Source organism: Myotis nattereri, assembly GCF_964212035.1.
Source record: "Myotis nattereri genome assembly, chromosome: 2".
Taxonomy (NCBI): Eukaryota; Metazoa; Chordata; class Mammalia; order Chiroptera; family Vespertilionidae; genus Myotis; species Myotis nattereri.
In genome coordinates, this window is record NC_138076.1 from 168,662,530 (window position 1) to 168,681,841 (window position 19,312).

At 43.1% G+C, this 19,312-nt stretch overlaps 2 protein-coding genes across 2 annotated transcripts in view; one reads left to right on the forward strand and one right to left on the reverse strand.

Annotated features, from left to right (window-relative positions):
* The window catches only part of PCED1B (PC-esterase domain containing 1B), a 142,726-nt gene extending 133,125 nt beyond the window's left edge, over positions 1–9,601 (reverse strand). The window contains exon 1 of the mRNA XM_081082674.1: positions 9,374–9,601. The gene's annotated coding sequence lies outside the window, so the exon portion shown is untranslated. The remainder of the gene's footprint in view (positions 1–9,373) is intronic.
* Positions 9,602–10,007: 406 nt separating this feature from the next.
* Positions 10,008–12,519, forward strand: AMIGO2 (adhesion molecule with Ig like domain 2). Its single transcript, XM_081082675.1, has one exon. The coding sequence runs from the start codon at positions 10,033–10,035 to the stop codon at positions 11,596–11,598; it is 1,566 nt and encodes a 521-aa protein (XP_080938801.1). The 5' UTR covers positions 10,008–10,032; the 3' UTR covers positions 11,599–12,519.
* Positions 12,520–19,312: the final 6,793 nt, after the last annotated feature.

Consider the following 19,312-nt stretch of genomic DNA (forward strand, 5'->3'; position numbering starts at 1 on the left):
TCATGATGCCTCTGTATTTCTTATACACTTAAGATTTCATTGGCATCTTCTGCCCAGGAGTGACTGTGCCATATTCAACCAACCTGAATATGTGGTCTTATTGGCAGACAAACCTCGTTTGTGGCAATGGATTTGTCATGCTATAGTAGCTTGATGCCACTAAACATTAAACTACTCAAACGAACCGTGCTCTCCCCAGTATTTCCCACTCACCAAACATTTATCATTATAAACTTGACTTCCCAAAGCTTTCTGATAAGCAGAGAATATGATTAGGTTGATATCAAGTTCTGATCCACATTATCTTTGCCTTAAATTGATAAATAGGTTTTCTTTTATATTATAAATCATTCCACATGCATCAGGATGACTCTGGGACATCCAAAATATCAAGTTTTGGGGCCTGCCTAGCTGGGCTACATGGATGTTATCAAGGTGACCCTGTCTGGAGAACCCACCACTCAGTTTTACCCCGGGCATACCCTACAAACAAGCAAACAAACAAGCACATTGGATACTCACGGGGCCAACGCATATTCTGCTTGTGAAAATATAACTAAGATTCTCAGTGCCTTCCCAGCAAAGGGAATTTAGAAAAGAGGAATGTAGCTGTCCAATGGTTTTAATACGTATAATCGAGCCAATGAAAACTTCTACTTTGAGGTAAATGTGGACAGCTGCCACAACAGCACATTCTCTTTCCATCACCCCGCTCGAAGAGCAGATTCATCCTCTAGCGACTTGTTCAGATTTGTACCTGACCTCTTCTGTGCGCCAGCTTCCAAGGAAACCGTCCTTGGTTCCCTACCAGGCATTTTTATCACAACGCGAGGCAAGCAGCAGCACGTCAAAGCTGTTCTCTGGAGAGAGCAATTATTATTTTATTTATTTTGCCTTTCCCTGCAGTTCAAAACCCCTCTGGGGACTGACTCTGCAGTATGTACTGAGATTGCCAATCATCACTCCTAACGAAAGGTCTCCACTCAGGATGTTCCGCACGACACGCCAGCTTGAAGGAGAGGCTCTGAGAAGCCCAGGCGTGCAGACCGGCGTCTCGCTCCAGCCTGCGGCCGCTGAGAGAGCACCTTGGAGAGCAAGCCAGGGCCGAGCCAACAGGAGGTCCTCCAAGTGAGGACGGAGGGCCTGCTGTACTCTGGTACGACCGGGCCCGGGAGAGCCACATAATTAGTACAAACATCACCGTGGAGACACTTCTCCGGCTCTGTTTATTCTGTACATAAGCCGAGCTTCAGTTCCATGAAGTTCAACAAACATTTGTTAAACACCTGTGCTGTGTCAGGTCAGGTCCAAGGCACAGGGCAATAAAGATGAATAACACGTGATGGGGATTCACTGTAAAACTCTGTTACAGCTTTATCGTTCCCAAAGCACTTTTCACATGTGTCGTCTCAGTTATCACTGTGAAATCAAACCGTGCATATATTGGTACTGCATTTGCATTTGATGAATGAGGAAGCTGATAATCTCAAAGACCAGGTCACTTACCTTAGAGTTCTTCATTGTGAATGCCATAGATAAAATGAGCCATAGGGTTCATATTATCATTACTTAAATCTGAGGCTTATTTTCATCCCTAACCATTCAAATGGTTTCTCCCAGGTAATATTTTCATTTGCATACAATTCACTTTGTTGAGTCAACAAGAAATGAGTAAGATCTAAAATTCTGCTTGTACTGGAATTTTTGAATACCCAAATTACATATTTTCTGTTACAAATATAATTTTTTTTCTGTTGCAAATATTTTGGTTCTATCTAATTTGGAATTGAATTATATTCTGTCTTATATCCTATAATTATTTCAAATAAGACTACAAATTCCTAGAGGAAAGCAGCCCTATCATGGCTCTGGGCGAATGGCCAGGACTAATAATATTTGCTGAATGGAATTGAAATTATGGCCAACCCTGCTGCTCCCTAATGGGAAGCAGTGGAGCTATGGTTCAGCAGGAGATCAGAGTGAAGCAGACTTGGGTGAGAGGCCTGGCTCTACCACCCACCTTGGGCGAGTTATAGAAACTAAGCAAGCCCCATTGCCCTCATTAGAAAACGGGGATGGTAATGGCCATCTCTTTGAGCCTTTGTAAGAATTAAATGAGAAGCCTGGTACACAGTGAGAATGCAATAAATGCTGGGTCTATTACTATCAAGTCCACTTCCTTGGATCTTTCCAGAGGCCCTTCTGCCTTCCTCTATATGAATGTGATGTTTCTTTGCACTGTCACAAACTGAAAGAAAGGTCAGAGTTCCAGCGCCAATTACTCATGGAACATCTACTACAGAGGGCCTTGTATTTGCTGAGAATAATTGAATACGTATTTGCAATAGTACTGGCATATAAGAGAGAGAGTTTATTATTTTCTTTCTCGATTTTATTTTATTTTGTGTTAATGTTGGCTAGTAATTAATGATGGTTTCAAATCAGATATTTCTGTGAATAATCAGATGTTACTTTTACAAAGGTATGATAAATTAATTACTGCTACAGGAAAGCATTTTGTTATTGATTTTTTTTTTTTTCAGGGAGGAAGAGAGAGCAATTGAGAGAAACATTGATGTGAGAAAGATACATTGATTGGTTGCCTCCTGTACTCAGCCCGACTGGGATCGAACTCGAAACCTAGGTATGTGCCCTGACCGGGGATCAAACCCTCGACTTTGGTGCACAGGATGATGCTCCAACTACTGAGCCATACCAGCCAGGGCTGAAAAGCATATTTTTTTAAAGGACACAGAATAGGAGTCAACTGCTCATATAGTTCTCTAAGCTGGGTGTGTTAAATATTATCTGTATTTATTAGAGAGATAAAATTAGCCTCAGTGTTGAGAGATATAATAGCATTTAGGAATTCAATTAGATGATCCCTTCAGGCTAATCATGAGCAAACTGAAAATTAGAGCACCTCCTATTTCTAACCAAAATCGCAAGAAATAACTATAATGCTAGATGCATAGCTTTGACACAGTGAATTTTATAAAGCAAATTTTCCTCTGCTGAGAATTTCAGAGTATTAAAAAAAAGGTCAGCTTATTTCTCTCATTACATAATAATGACAAAGAGAAAATCATCCTCTTGCAAACTTCTCAGGTTCCTCACTGCAATGGATTTATTCTTTGAGCAGAAACATAATTTTCCAGTAAGATGAATGGCATTCTCTGGTTCTTTACATTTTTTTCTGTATCTTCCAATTTTTCTACAGTGAATACATAGGGTTTTTAGGATTAGGAAAAAAGGCCTTCGGTTTGTTATTTTTATTTCTCATTGAAAAACATAGGGTGGCGCCAGGCCAGCGTGCTCAGTGGTTGAACGCTGACCTGTGAACCAGGAGGTCACGGTTTGATTCCTGGTAAGGGGACATGCCCAGTGTGGGGCCTGCAGGAGGCAGCCAATCAAAGATTCTCTCTCATAATTGACGTTTCTATCTTTCTCTCACTTTCCCTTCCTCTCTGAAATCAATACAAATATATTTTAAAAATTAAAAGAAAAATAATAAAAATGGTGGTGTGGGGCAGGGGACCATGCCACCTTCACAAGGCTAGTCTAAGAAAGTGTTGTGGGAGAGAATTCACAGTTGCTGGAGGTGATCCCAACCAAGGATGTTGAGTCCCAAGCCTGGGAATGTGGACAACTGGCCAACAAAAATATGTCAGTGACTATACCTGCCTCATCCTAGTAAGACGTGTGTGGCTAGTGTAGCACTTCAGGGCATTATGTGTTGCTATGATTCTCAGACTGAAGAATACTGCCTAGCACATAGTAAACACTCAGCAAATAGTTGTCAAATAAATGACTGTATTGCTAAGAGGGAACAGCAATCACTGTACCTCAAGTCAGGGGAAATCGGGGTCACTTCCTGCCTGAGAAGTCAGAAGAGGGTTTTGCTCTCTGAAACTACAATCGCTGAATATTAAGTAGGAATCACCATAAAGCAAAAACATTGATGCACATGACAGTCATAGGTAACTTTAAACAGTCATAGTTCTCATTGTGCTTTTTCTTATCACAAAAGTATTGTAGAAATAGAAATACAGATAAGGAAAGAGAAGAAAAAATTTAAAACCACTGTTAGGACATAGGTATATACTCTTTCAGATGATATTCTATGCATCTGCATATACATATATTTACAACAAGTGAAATAGTACCTTTTTGTAACTTTTCCTTATGTCACCAGATATTTCTCTGACACACATTATTTTTAATGACAATATAGTATGACACCAGATAGATATACACTAATTTATTCACCTAAATCCCTGTTGCACTTAAGGGTGTACCATACATATTCTTTTTTTAAAAAAAATATTTTTTTTATTGGTGTCAAAGAGGAATGGAGAGGGAGAGAAATATCAACGATGAGAGAAAATCACTGATCGACTTGCCTCTTGTATCCCCACACTGGGGATCGAGCCCATGACCCGGGCATGTGCCCTGACCAGGAATGGAACTGTGACCTTCTGATTCATAGGTCAACCCTCAACCACTGCGCCACATTGGCTGGGCCATTATTATTACTATTTTTCTGTTAGAAATAATGCTGCAGTGAATGTGTGCTACCCCATTATAATAAAATATTTAATAGATTAAAGTGACATCTCAATTATGGAGAACTTGCCCTAAGTTACTGTTCCTGGAGCAGCAGTGGGCCTGACACCATTCACTGGGGAGAAGAGGGAGGAGCAAGTACACCCAGGGCAGCGATAACTGACCCAGATGAGGGACTACACCTAGACCTGCTCTAACTGCTACTGCCTATGTTCTAACACTTTGTGTTCCTGGAGCCTGGGCAACAGCAGATACATTGTTATCAGAAAACCAAATTAATATTTTTGAAGTTGAAAGGAACTCAAGAAATCATTAATTGTTATATCTTTAATTGTTTCTTGGGGTTTGTGAAGAGATAAAGCATTTTTGTCCAAGACTAAAACTTAGATCCCCTCAGCTCATACAACTGCTAGGTTTCTGTAATCACATAGGGGTTTAATATTCTTATAATTGAAGGCTCTGGGTAAAAGGGACTTGGGCCAAGACTAACAACAATAGGGGCAGATGTGCCACATTCTAAGCTCAAGTGTAGCTAAACCAACTATGCAGGACTTTCAAAGGAATGATCCCACCTGCTTCTACAACCTTTAGCCAACGAACACAATCAAAACCCTGAAAACATCATGTTAAGTGAAAGAAGCCAGACATAAAGGCCACATATTGTATGATTCCACTTATATGAAATATCCAGAATAGGCAAATCCATAGTGACAGAGAGTAGGTTAGTGGTTGCCATGGGCTGAGAAGAGGTGGGGAATGGGAGTAACTGCTTAATGAGTACAGGGCTTCTTTTGGGGTGATGAAATTATTCCAGAAGTAGATAGTGGTGATGCACAATGTGAGTATATTAAAATTTCTGAATAATATACCTTAAAATGATCAAAGGATGAATTTTATCTCAACTACAGTTTTTTTAAAAGAACCTATCAATGCAGTCCTTGGGGAGGACATGTGGGTCTTGCACACCTCCCCTAAGAATCCCCCCCCCCCCCGCCCCAATCCTCCCTTTCTTGTGTAGGAAGCTTCCAGAGAATGAAGCCACAAGTTGCCATATGCCTCCTGGAGTTCAAACAGCATAGGGGCTGGAGCTCAAATCTCCATACAGTGAGAAACCCTGGGTGAAAAATGGTTCTACCATAAATCGTAATAAATCACCTGGAGCAGGCTGCTGCAGGAGCGGAGTGGGCAAAGATGTGTCTCCCATGGGCCAAGACTCCTGTCACATTGTAAAATCTCTACCAAGAGTGCCATCCCAGGGTGGGGACACCTCAACAGAGAGCTCCGTGTGCAACAGTTGTCTCCTGCAGAGCTAGAGAGCCCAGTGAGCGCTGTCTCTGAAGAACATCAACGTGCCCCCCAGGTTAAAAAAGAGACAACATTAGACATCTGCTGGTGTGCCAACCACACCTCAGTAGAGGATGCATACTATAGTCAAGTGAGATATGGCATATGAAAGCCCCTCACAGGATAGAAAGTGCTATTAAAGTGTTCATTATTAGTAAAAAATAACTCAGAATAACTAGAATTGTTAAGCTAGTGCTGTAACAGTTTCTTGTTTCATATCTCTAACTTAATTACTGCAACTTGAGAAATTCTAGAAATTATAGGGCCAGAAGAACACCAGAGACTTCATCTACTCAAATCCCTCCTCCCAGGTAGGCGTTACTTCCAAACCTAGCCAGACACTCCCATGACCACACCCACCTCAACACACTAGATTCATAATCATGTCAAATGTCAATCCACTTTCTACTATCTGTTGAGTCCTTATTGCATGGTCAAAAATACCAACAGATTGAGCCATGTGGGAAAGGCCAGAGGAATACCTATCTGTCCTATTTTAAACTCTTGAGAAGGCAACTCAACCATCAGTCTTGGCAATCCATTCCAGGCTGGGACCTCCCTATCAAAAATGTCTTTCTTCTGTATAACCGAAATCCATCACACGGACCCTCAAGCTAAATTAGTCTCATTCCATTTTCAAATAATTTGGAACACAGTTACCATCTGGGCTATAGGATTATACAATGTTATAGGCTGTGGTGAGCCATAAAGGAAATAATGCATGTGAAACAGAGCTCAGTCTCTGGCACATTATTATGGCCCAATACACATTTACTATTACCATCATTATATACTAGGACTCTCTCAGCACAAGTGACGCAAACACACTCAAATGAACTTAACCCCCCAAAAAGGGAATAAATAGAGAATGTAATTTAAAAGGAAGTATAACATGCAGTGGCCTTTAGGCACGACTGGATCCAGGACTCAAATAGTGTTTACAGGGCTCCTCTTTCCTTCTCTTCCCCATCCCTCTTCACACAAGCTTTTGATGTACAGAGAGCAGGATGGCAACCAGCAGACTCAGGTGGGGGAAAGCTTTGAATAAGTTATGAGTTCATTCATTAAAAAATGTGAATGCCAACCAGGATTCTAGGAGCTAAGAAAAGAGCAGTGACTAAGACAAAATGTCTGCCCTTGTGGAATTTACCTTCTAGTTGAAAGAGTGGACCAGGTAGGAGAAGGTAAAGGGATGCTAGAAAGATAAAAAGGCATCCTCCACAACATAAGGCCAGATCTTATGCCATTATTAAGGTCAACTCTTAGCTTTCTCTTTTCCACCTAAGTGAACCCATCCTTTCCAGAACTCCTTTCCCCTTGACAAATGTGCAGGATCCCCCAAATCAGGGGTTCAAATAGAGAAAGAAACTTGTCTGTAGATTTTGAGTGCATTTAGTTTATTTATACTGTGTATCTTTGCATACTGTTTCTGTGATGTGCCTGCAGCTATCATAACATAACCTTCTGTTTCCATTTTGAAAGCCATTCTTTTTAGGTGATTTTTGCATTAAATACAGGTCTTTCTTCCACCTTTATGGTTTCCTTTGAATGGGATGATAGTTACTTAGTAAAACACTGCAAAAACCTGGTTGTTAGTCATTTAAAAAAATGATTCCTCCAAGTAACTTTAAGTCTACTTCTCTGTGTTAACCATTCTCACTGTAAAAATGAAGGCTTGGAGATCAAGTTTTCTGAGAATCCCAGGAAGTGTTGCCTGACTTTAGAAAAATCTCAACCTCTGCCTCTCCCCCTGGGAGCTCCCAGAGAGGAATGCTTTCTTGAAACATTGCAGGCTGTAATCTTTTTAAGGCAAAATTCAACTTTTCAAGAAACTGAAACTCATCTGAATCAAGCTGCTCTCACTTGAAAAATCTTGATTTACTAGTGCTTTTCCAGATTCATTACACAAACAGGCTCAATTCACAATGCACACAATTCTCTTTAAAATATGGCACTGGAGATCTGTGCTACCACGTGAATCTATTCATGGACAACACAGGGACTCTCAATAAACTGAGGTTGCTCAAATGCGTGGGGAGGAGAGGGAGAGCTGGTTGTCCTTGTCATCATTTTCATTTTTTAATAATATTACAAGTTACGTGCCCTGCCCCCAACTGTTTTCTCAATTGCTTCTCTTTTCAAGTCTTCTGCTTTGGTATCTCTTGTCTGGGCAGTAATTTATTTATTTTTAATCGGGATAAAATAGACAAACGGGCCACTTGGCTTAGTCAAATCGCATCGTTAAAACTGATCTTGGAATTAAACAAAAATGGATTTTTAATCTAAAAGCTCATCAGCCCCACGCCCTCCATCTCATATTTGTCCACCCCACCCGGGTTTGTCTGTCTGTCTGTCTACCCGGGCTTGCACCTTTCCTTGCCTGCTGGACCAAAGCAAGCCTGAGCGGGCACCCCTGTTCCCTTGCGTGTCCGGAAGGGTTGAAGAATCTCCGAGCCGCCACTCCTGGATCAGTCCCTGGCCGGGGCGAGCCGGATACATTTTAAAGCTTAATTCCCTTATCTCTGCATTCCAGGCGGAAGGTCGGCTCCCAGCCTCTCTCCCAGCGCTCCTCCTTCGCGCACTGGGCACCATCCCTGATGCTACTTCCCGAGTTGGGAAAGGGATAGAACTTTTCCAGGGCGGCTCGTCGTGTCCCCGCGGAGCCTTCCCCAGGTCCAAAGGGAACATGCTGGTTTCCCTACCCCGCTTCCCCCCCAGCTCCCCAAACGTGGGCGGAGACGGAAGGCTGCTTCAGTGTTTATTTTGCAAACCTTTAAAACCAGCAGCCTTTGGCGCCCTGGGAGCCCGCTTGGCCCTTCCCCAAGGAAAGACCCAAGAGGTCAGGGGGCTCAGGGGACCTGAGCGGCCGCGACTAAGTGGGGTCTTCAAGGGAGCGACATTTCCCTCTCGGACTGGGCACGTCCCCCTAACCTCCCAACACCCCAACACCCGCCGGTTCTGGAGCGGACAAACGGACGCAATTGGCGGGACTGGGTGAGCGCGTCCTGACCCGGGGCCCCCCGCCCCGGCCGCGCGCCCCCGGCTCCCCGGCACCGGGAAGAGCCGGAGGAGGAAGGCCGGCGGCGGAGGGGCCGCTCCGATTGGCTGCGCTGTCGTCCCTTCCCGCGCCGCGTGCCCCGCGCCTTGCGCCCAGCCGGCTCCCGCCCTCAGCCTGCGAGCTGGTTCCCGCAGGAGGGAGGGCGCGCAGGGGCGGGACGCGTCTCCCCGCCGCGCACCCGACCCCGAGCGCTGGGGGATAAAAGCTGGGCGGCCGCGCGCGGGAACCCGGGGTCCGGCAGCCTCCGGAGCGCGGAGAGGCGGGGCCGGGTCCCTCCGGCTGCCCGCGCCCCCGCCCCTGGCACCGGGCTCCGGGAGCTGGGCTGCCGGCGCGCGGGCACCAGACGGCCGGAGCACCGAGACGGTCCCTTCAGCCGAGCCATGAAGAGAGCCCGAGAGAACTCACCGGAGCCGGCGGAGACGGTGCCTGCGCCCGGGGTGGCTGCTGCCGCCGCGGCTCCTTAAAACTCCCAAAGTTCAGAGCCAGCGAGAGGCTGCCGCCCGCCGGGAGCCGGAGGGAAAGGAATTCCGAAGATGCGCGAGTGACAGACAGACAGACCGACAGGCGCACCGACCTTCAGAAGACACCACCGTGGGCAGCCTATCCCGAGTCCGCGGGGCTCCTCCGCTCTGTGAGTTGTGTTCTGGCCGGGTGGCTCGCTAAGTATTTCCGTTTAATTGTTTATAGCTTGCGTTTGTGTATTTTTGAGTCTATTGGAGGGAGTTTAAAACAAAAATACAGGATGCACCTTAAAACAACATTGAATTTCTGATGTCGAGACGGTGGTATTGGTAGATTGTGGCTGTACATGTCTGTAAACAAGAGTAACCCAGGAAAAACTGCGTTTAACAGGAAAAAGGCAACGCAGGCTCCCCCATGTGAGACAAAACCTCCATTTCCAAAGTTACTAGAAAGAAAGCAAGGTGCGGCTGTTACGGGTTAATGGGTGGGAGTTAACTTTGCTTTTTTTTTTTAACCCGTCTTTAAATATTGCTTACCAGATTCACTGGTGGGAGGTCGAGCTGGCCGCGAGGACGCCTGGAAGAGACTGAGAGGCGACCAGAATGTCTTTGCGTTTACACACACTGCCCACCCCGCCTCGAGTTGTCAGACCCTGCTGCAGGGAACTGCTGTGTTTGCTGGTGATCACGGTGACCGTGAGCCCGGGCGCCACGGGGGTGTGCCCCACCGCCTGCATCTGTGCCACCGACATCGTGAGCTGCACCAACAAAAACCTGTCCAAGGTGCCTGGGAACCTTTTCAGATTGATTAAGAGACTGGATCTGAGCTATAACAGAATTGGGCTTCTGGATTCTGAGTGGATTCCCGTACCCTTTGGAAAGCTGAACACCCTAATTATTCGTCATAACAACATCACCAACATCTCCATGGGCAGTTTTTCCACAACTCCAAATCTGAAGTGTCTTGACTTATCCTCCAATAAGCTGAGGGCCGTGAAAAGCGCCGTGTTCCAAGAGTTGAAGGTTCTGGAAGTGCTCCTGCTCTACAACAATCACATTTCCTATCTCGATCCGTCAGCGTTTGGAGGGCTCTTCCAGCTGCAGAAACTCTACTTAAGTGGAAACTTCCTCACGCAGTTTCCCATGGATTTGTACGTTGGCAGGTTCAAGCTGGCAGAACTGACGTTTCTGGATGTTTCTTATAACCGGATCCCCGTCCTGCCAACCAACCATATAAGTTTAGTGCCGGGAAAGCAGCTGAGAGGCATCCACCTTCATGGAAACCCGTTCGTCTGTGACTGTTCCCTTTACTCATTGCTGACCTTTTGGTATCGTAGGCACTTTAGCTCAGTGATGGATTTTAAGAACGATTATACCTGTCGCCTGTGGTCCGACTCTAGGCGCTCCCACCAGGTACTTCTGCTCCAGGATGGCCTTTTGAATTGCTCCGACAGTATCATCAATGGCTCCTTCCGTGCACTTGGCTTTATTCATGAGGCTCAAGTCGGGGAAAGGCTGATTGTTCACTGTGACAGCAAGACTGCTAGTTCCAATACTGATTTCATATGGGTGAGCCCAGATAACAGCCTGCTAGAGCCGGACACAGAGATGGAAAACTTTCATGTGTTTCACAACGGAACCCTGGTCATAGAAAGTCCTCGTTTCGAGGATGCTGGAGTGTATTCTTGTATTGCGATGAACAGGCAACGCCTGTTGAATGAAACTGTGGATGTCACAATAAACGTGAGCAATCTCACCATAAACAGATCTCATGCCCATGAGGCATTTAACACAGCTTTTACCACTCTTGCAGCCTGTGTGGCCAGTATCATTTTGGTACTTTTGTACCTCTATCTGACGCCGTGTCCCTGCAGGTGTAAAGCCAAGAGACAAAAAAGTGCACTAAACCAAAGCAATGCCCATTCATCTATTCTCAGTCCTGGCCTGGCTGGTGATGTCCCAGCGGATGGACGGAAGGCAGGTGCCAGTAAAAGAGTGGTGTTTTTGGAACCCCTGAAGGATACTGCAGCAGGGCAGAATGGGAAGGTCAGGTTCTTTCCCAGTGAAACTGTTATAGCTGAGGGCATCTTAAAGTCCTCCAGGGTGAAATCCGACTCAGATTCGGTCAATTCAGTGTTTTCAGACACACCCTTTGTGGCGTCCACTTAATTTTGTGCCTGTATTTTATGATGTAGTAATTTAATCTCTCCCTCTTTAACTTTGTGTGTGCAAAATAAACAGCAGGGTTGAAATTATTTTTGGTTTTTGAAATACAACCAAATGGTCTTTTTAAATGGTTGATAGGAAACGTGGTAAGGCACTTTGGTCCCTCAATGAGCCAGAGAAAGATGGGGTTGTTTCCAAGCTTTAGTTCTAGGTAATGATACCTTAGTCTTAGCCCCACTGATCATGTCAAAGCTGACCTGCAGGTGATTTGACTGACATTGTCCTTTTAATCAGGATTCTTGAAAGAAAAGAAAGTAAACTGTATTAGTATCCTTTAAAAAGAGACTTCACTAATTACAGACCAAAGTTGAGTTATTTTAAAGAAAAGTGTTAGTGTCCTATTTCATTTGGAAGAACCAAACAGCTATTATTTATACAGCACAAAAAGTTAGATTTGGGGATAATTCAGCTAAATTCATCATTTCAGGCTAAAGAGACTTCACTGATAAAGTTTACTGCGTACTGTCACATCCCGTATAATGTTAGATAAATAGTGCAATCAAGGTACATTTGTTTGTCTTCTTTCCAGTCTGTAAATTTCCTATCCTTGTACAAAAGATCCTATGGAAAGTTTAAAGTCATTATTTGTTGCCATAAATATGTAGGTGTCAATACCAAAATGTCTGGGTAACTTCTTAAACTTTTGTTCTACTCAATTAGTATTTGTTTATGTGCTTGTGTGTATGTAAATTTTAAATTATATGAACTATTATATAGATCCTACTGTACTGTGCATTGGACATTTGAATTAATGTAAGTATATGTATTGTGTGACTTGATGTTCTGTTTTAGTTAGCTATTTAAAAACATAAATCTAAGATGTTTCATGTGATCAGATTGTTCTGCTTTGTGTAAAGCACGCACTATAGCAAATACCTCTCCAGTATAATATTGAATTTATTTTTTTAAAGGGGAAAAAAGACTCGATTTATACCTTCTATATCATGTTACTTTGATAGTATTATGCACTTCAACCAGGTTTGGAAGACGTGTGAGCTCTGATTTTGCAACATGTGAGAGCCCAGCAGACTTCCTTCTCTCCATCATCTGCTATGAGGTAACAGAGTGCCCACTCTGGACCTACGTTTCCTCAGCTGTAAGATGAGAGTTTCATCCTGGGTGATGTTTAAGGTTTCCTTCCACACTGGAAGTGATGATTTCCTGGTGGTCTTAGCTCCATCACAGACTTGCACTGGCTCTCTGAAACTACCACATCCTGATGGGGAACAAGAAGGAGCTTAGGATAGACTAGCATATTACTGCAGAGCTCACAGGGCAGTTTGGATCCCTGTCTACCTCCTTCCCTTTCTCAGGGACAGATGAGGCTCAGAGAGGGTTGTGGGTTGTCTGAAGGCCACACAGTGAATTGGGAGAGCTTGGGTGTAAGCTTCTTCCTGGTGAAGACAAGACAGTTAAAGAATGGCCATTGTTAACAGTGGGCATGGAGCAGGAGCCAAAGAATAAGACAGTTTTTCAAAGATGGAAATGGGCAACAGTGATGAATGCTGCAGAGAAGTAGATGAGGAGGAAAGACTGACTTTGGCAATGGTGGTTTTGAGAGAATGGTGGGCACTTGGTGACAGCCCAGAAAATGCCAAGCCAGGCTCCCAGTGGCAGCTATTGGTCAGCAGGGGGTTAAGGAGAAAATGGCTAGGCTATGCACCTTAGGGAACAGGGTGCAGAGCCCATTCTCTATTGCATGGTGTTAAAATAGCATTGCCTCCGCCTTTCCAACACCGGTCTCACCCAGTAGATAAGATCCTTCAGACCCAAAGATGTTAAAGGCCAACGTTTTATTCCAGTTACTGCCATGTAAGTAAGTAGGAAGAATTCTGTTATTTTATGATCTTTAAAATAATCACTCCTTTCAAAAAGAAGTTTTTGAACTTCCCCCAGGAAGTTTCCTAGAAAAACTCAGGCTCAGAGATGCTGTGATTTGTTCAGCTTCACACAGCTGGTCTGGACTAAAGTGAAAAATCTTGAACCACTGACGCCCTCCAGTAGGGGAGGGCTGTGTCCAGGGGCCATGGTGACCCTGACTTGGGGAGTGCAAAGAGCAGGGCCCACCTGCTTGCAGGGAGGTTGCAGAGAGGGTCTCTGAATTGAACCTTTGCAGGATGGGATTTCTAAAGTCCTCCAAACCTCCAGCCTTCTCTTCGGAAACACCTGTTGTGTTTTGCAGGGGAACATGGACACTGGTGAGTGGGGGGGGTTACAGGGCCTGATCTTGGCTGGTCCTGGTTAAGCCTTGGGTAAAAGACAGGCTGAACTCAGATTAAAAATAACATGTTTATAAGCAATACAAAAGAAAACCAAAAATCCTGAATACTGAAAAGAAAGCTGCATTTTGAATAAAAGTAAGAAGGCATGGTGATAGAAAAACATAAAAGTGAATGTTATGATGTGGAATTTCAAGTTCTTTAGGTGTATCTTTTTTTGGCAGGAGTTTGATCACATGTATTTTAAATATAGGAACAGAACGAATTTGTGCTTTTTAAATTTGTTCCACTGAAAACTTCTGTATAATTTTCATCCCAAATAGTAATCTGGTTTATGTATCTGGTTTATTCTTTTAAGCTGCTTAGTATTTTTTTTTAATAGGATCTTTTAAAAAATATGTTTTTAATGATTTTTAGAGAAAGAGGAAGGGAGAGAGATAGATAGAAACTTTGATGAGAGGGAAACATTGATCGGCTGCCTCCTATACGCCCCCCTAATGGGGTTGAGCCCGCAACCCAGGCATGTGCCCTGACCGGGAACCGAACCTGTGACCTCTTGGTTCATAGGTTGATGCTCAACCAGTGAGCCACACTGGCTGGGTGTAAACTGCTTAGTATTTTTTATTTTGCAGTTGTGAGAGGTGGATATTTTTTGGAGAAACTAAGCAAAGATCATAGACAAGAATTTTTCCTAGGTTTAGAGTATTTTTTCACATAATTAGAAGATACTAGTTTATGACAATATACTCTATAATTAATCATGAGTTCAATTTCTTAAATATACTTTTGAGATTTATAATCTGAAAGAATGGCCTAAAACATTTTCTTACTTACAGTTTATTTATTTTTAGCTTTAATTGCTTGAATTATTTGCCTGCGGGGGGGGGGATGGCTTTTTATTTTTCTAAAATGTTAATCAGAAGAGATGGAGGTGAAACTTATGGGGGTGGAAAATAAGAGAGATAAGACACACTGTCAGTCCAATTCTATAAAGACATCTGACTTGGGTCATCCTGTTAAGCACTGTTAAAACAGGATGCAGCCTAGCCCTGGCCAGTGTAGCTCAGTTGGTTGGGTGTCGTCCCATGCACCAAGAGGTCACAGGTTCCATTCCAGGTCAGGGGACAGGCCAGGGCTTCCGCTAGATCCCCAGTAGGGGGCGTGCAGGAGGCAGTGATTGATGTTTCTATCTCTCCCTCACCCTTTCTCTCTAGGGTCAACAAAAACATATTAAAAAAAAAAAAAATCAGGATACAGTCTAAACATTCTCTACCCTCGTGGTTTTTCCACTGCCATGACTGCTGCTTACTTACTGTCACTTTTTGGTGTCATCTGTTTACTAAATGACCTAAAACCAGGCTTCTCGATAAAACCACAGGGGAAAGTTAGACCAGCCAGGGTTTCTAGTAGTTATCCTCTACACATCCCCTAGTCAGAGATTTGGTTCAGGCAGTCTGGGGTAAGGCCTGCCTATCATGTTCAAAAAAAAAAAAAAATTCCATGTAATTTTGATTCTGCCTATTTTGATGAAATACATCCTAAAATGAGATCATAAAAAATTTGAGCTGTGTCAAAATACCTTATTATTACTGGCTAGTGGGTTTATTAATAAAAAGTAGAATCCTAGTGCTCTCTAAAAAAAATTCTAATATGTGGAGAAAACAAGTTTGATTTTCTGGCACTAAATGAACTTGAGTAAATTGTTGGCTATAAGTTATGATTTATATTTTTCTAAATTATGAAATATGGAATAATTACTTTGAGATGACTAGATCTCTGATTCTTTCATTCTTTTAACTATTTTTGCAGTTTGCAGACTCGAGACCTCCCTTTTTTAACTATTTTTGGTTTGAAAGCAGCTCCAACAGCTTTGGAGCTTTCAAAATTGATTAGATCAAAGTGAGGGCATTTTCCAAGGATGTTTGAGTGTAGATCTCACTTACCAAGAACCAAGCTCCTTTGTTTTTTAAAAAAATATATGAAAAGAGCATTGTTTTAAAGAGAGTACTAAGATTCTTTTCATAGTTCTCTCTTTTCTGCCCAAGGGCCAGCATCCATTAAAAATTTTTTTTTTTTATAATGTGAAAGTTAATATGGAAAGGTGATGACTAGTTTGTCTTTGCAAGTATTATTGGGTGGTAATATATAAAAAGTAGAACTTGCCCAGCCGGGTGTAGCTCAGCGGTTGAGCATCGACCCAGGAACCAAGAGGTGGCTGGTTCGATTCCTGGTCAGGACATATGACCAGGTTGCGGGCTCGATTCCCAGTGCGGGGCGTGCAGGAGGCAGACAATCGATGATTCTCTCTCATCATTGATGTTTCTGTCTCTCTTTCCCTCTCCCTTCCTCTCTGACATCAATAAAAATATATTTTTTTTAAAAAGTAGAACTAAGAACTCTTATAATAACCTGAATAATTGAGAGGACTACTCACAGGACCACTGTTGCATGTGGGGAGGTTTACAGTGAAGAACAGAATCAATGGAGTACAGAAAAATAGGCCCTTTGCAAATTATAAAATGTGACATAGATGACATTTATACTGACTTTAGTTTATTAAGTACCTACTAAGTGGCAAACACACTATGCGAGGTGGTATTTATTATTATTTCTCATTACAGCAGCCCTGAAAGATAGGAAATATTATCCCCAGTTACAAATTGGAAAAAGAGGCCCAACAGGGATTAATCATTTTCCCAGGTGACTCAGCTAATAAGTTGTTTATATCCTGATGATCATTTAAAAAATAACTCTCACCTGGCCGGTGTGGCTAAGTGGTTGAAGGTCGATCTATGAACCAGGAGGTCACAGTTCGATTCCTGATCAAGACACATGCCCAGGTTGCAGGCTCGATCCTCAGTAGGGGGCATGCAGGAGGCAGCCAATCAATGATTCTCTCTCATCATTGATGTTTCTATCTCTCTCTCCCTCTCCCTTCCTTTCTCGAAAGTCAATACAAATGTATTTTTTAAAACAATAACTCACAATACTCTTACATGCTAGCTATTCTACCAATAGCATGACTTGGTAAAGCATGGGTCGGTCATAAATAATGTCAGAATACAAATGAATTAATGCTCACAGCAGATCTGGGAGAAGAGGAAGGGAAGATCAGGGGATCATAAGTCATTCAAGCATAATAAAGGTGGAAATGATTTTTGTTTTCCTTTGTAAAACACAATGCATCACAAGTAGTGAAACTGGAAATCCTGAGAAGGCCTCCCTTGGTCAGTTGTACTGGCTCTTAGTCTGGTTGCGCTTTAAACATGAAATTGCTTAAAACACAAAACAAATGTCTGCTTTATCTGCATAAGCTATAAATTCAAGATATTTAAATGAATAAATGATTAAATTCAATATATTATACTAAAAATGACAAATTTACAGGGTAAATAGTTCTATTGAAGAGGGTATCTAAGAACTTGTTCTAAATTTCTAGAAGAATGGTAGGGATGGTTCAGACCATGTGTGTGTGTGTGTGGGGGGGGTTCTAATTTGTTTTAAAATTAGATTTCTCAAAATAATTTTAAAATTATTTCACAAGGTAGCCTCCCTAGCTTGCCTGATTAAATTTCTCTATTAGATCATTTCAACAGAATAGCAAATATCATACTCAGGGAATTGTATAAGCTCTTAGTGTCACAGAGTCAAGAATCATGGGATCAAGGATCAAATCCTTGGCAATGAACAGCCAGTGGTAACCAAGAGAAGCTTATTGAGCTTTGCTAAGATACTGTGGAGGCCATAAATGATGGATAATAACTACGCTCTTCTCTTAAAGAACATCACAGCACAACTGGGAGAGGAAACAGATAAACCTAAAACAATTCAAGAGTAAGAATTGCTTTCTCCACCAGTGACTATACTGGCAAATAGGAAGTGAGATGAGGAAGATAATGGTAGAGACCTTGCTTTAACCAACTGGGCTAATGGCACAGGCTTGAACACGGGATAGCCATCTCATAGACACCCTGAATGTACCATTAGCTGGGATCCTTACCTTCAGAAAGCTGGTAGCAAGGGAGGTGGTGCAAGCTAGTTAATAGTACTGTGATATGAATGTCAGGGATGCTATTTAAAAGTCTACAGCTGATCTATGATCATCCGCAATCACATCTAGAGGAGAAAGACCTTAACATTTTACAGTGATCCTCTACCCACACTCAGAGCCGCAAACCTCACCTCCATTGTAGTTAGGATGAAGCCTTCTACATGTGTCCTAGCCATGTCGTGAGGAATGAGAATCACCATCTTAACAATAATAATAATAATTACATTTTTATAATAAGCTCCATGCTCAGGGGTTGAGATATTTTGTCAAGGCTTAGGAATGTTAAATGATTTGCCCAAAGAACATGTAGTAAAGCAGTCAGGATTTGAATCCAGTTTGGTCTGGATACATCAGAACCCAGTCTTTTAATATCTATGCGCTAATACTCTAAACTGTAATTCTTTTCAGCTCCCTAAGAGGGCTTTGCCCATCATGCCCTCTTTGTCCTCCTGCCTCCTTGCATCTGGTTTTAGGCTGCTTTCCTGCAGTGGTCTGCTTTGCTTTCAAGATTCTGCTCCATACCCTTGTCCTACCACAACCCCCCACACCCCCTTGCCCCTAACCCTGCAGCTCACTGCTCTCACCCTGAACCCAGCAATGCTGGCTTTTACTGCTCTGCCTCTCTGCACATTCCCTATCCTTGTGGCCAGATTCTCAACTATGTCTTCTACTCTTTATCCAGCACTTAGCACATAGCAAGTGTTTGTATGTCTTAGCTTTTCAATTATATTCACTCATTCATTTCTTCAACACACAGTATGGAATACCTCATATGTGCCAGTCCCTGAGCTTGACCTGGAGACCAAAGACCTCCAGGCTTTGAAGGGAGGCAGACATAGAGCTTTATCATGTGGCGAGGGTACTGATCTAGAAACACCCAAAGATGGGGAGGTCCGGGGACGAAGCCTGGAAGGAGTGCCTGAGTGGAGGTGTCAGGGAGGCCTCTATGTTTAGAGAGGTTTAGCTTGCTTTCCACAGTGGGACACACAGACATGATGGAAGGTGAGACAGCGACTGTGCCCTGGCCCCTGGGGGTTTAACGAAAGAGGCAGGAAACAAGGATGCCAGTCTCTTCAGCAGCTTGATCCCTAGACCCTGTGGATAGGGTCCAGGAAGAACCTTCCTCGTCTCCCATTCCACACTGCACTGAAAACACAGCTGCCATGTAGGCTTAGCTCAGAGCTCTTCAAGGGGGAAGCAGATGGGATTGGCTCATGCAAATGCTTGTAGCATACTTTTTAGGTTAAAAGAGTTAGAAATATTAGCTTCTCTTGGGTAATAGCGTGCGCTTAATACCATAATGATGAAATAATCCTACTTAATTTAGTTATCACTCTATAGACCAAGAAATGTGTTGGAGCTCATGTTTATCCAAGCCTCCCTGTAA

Excerpts from the sequence above, each read along its gene's own strand:
- AMIGO2 (XM_081082675.1), top strand. The coding sequence starts at position 10,033 with ATGTCTTTGCGTTTACACACACTGCCCACCCCGCCTCGAGTTGTCAGA.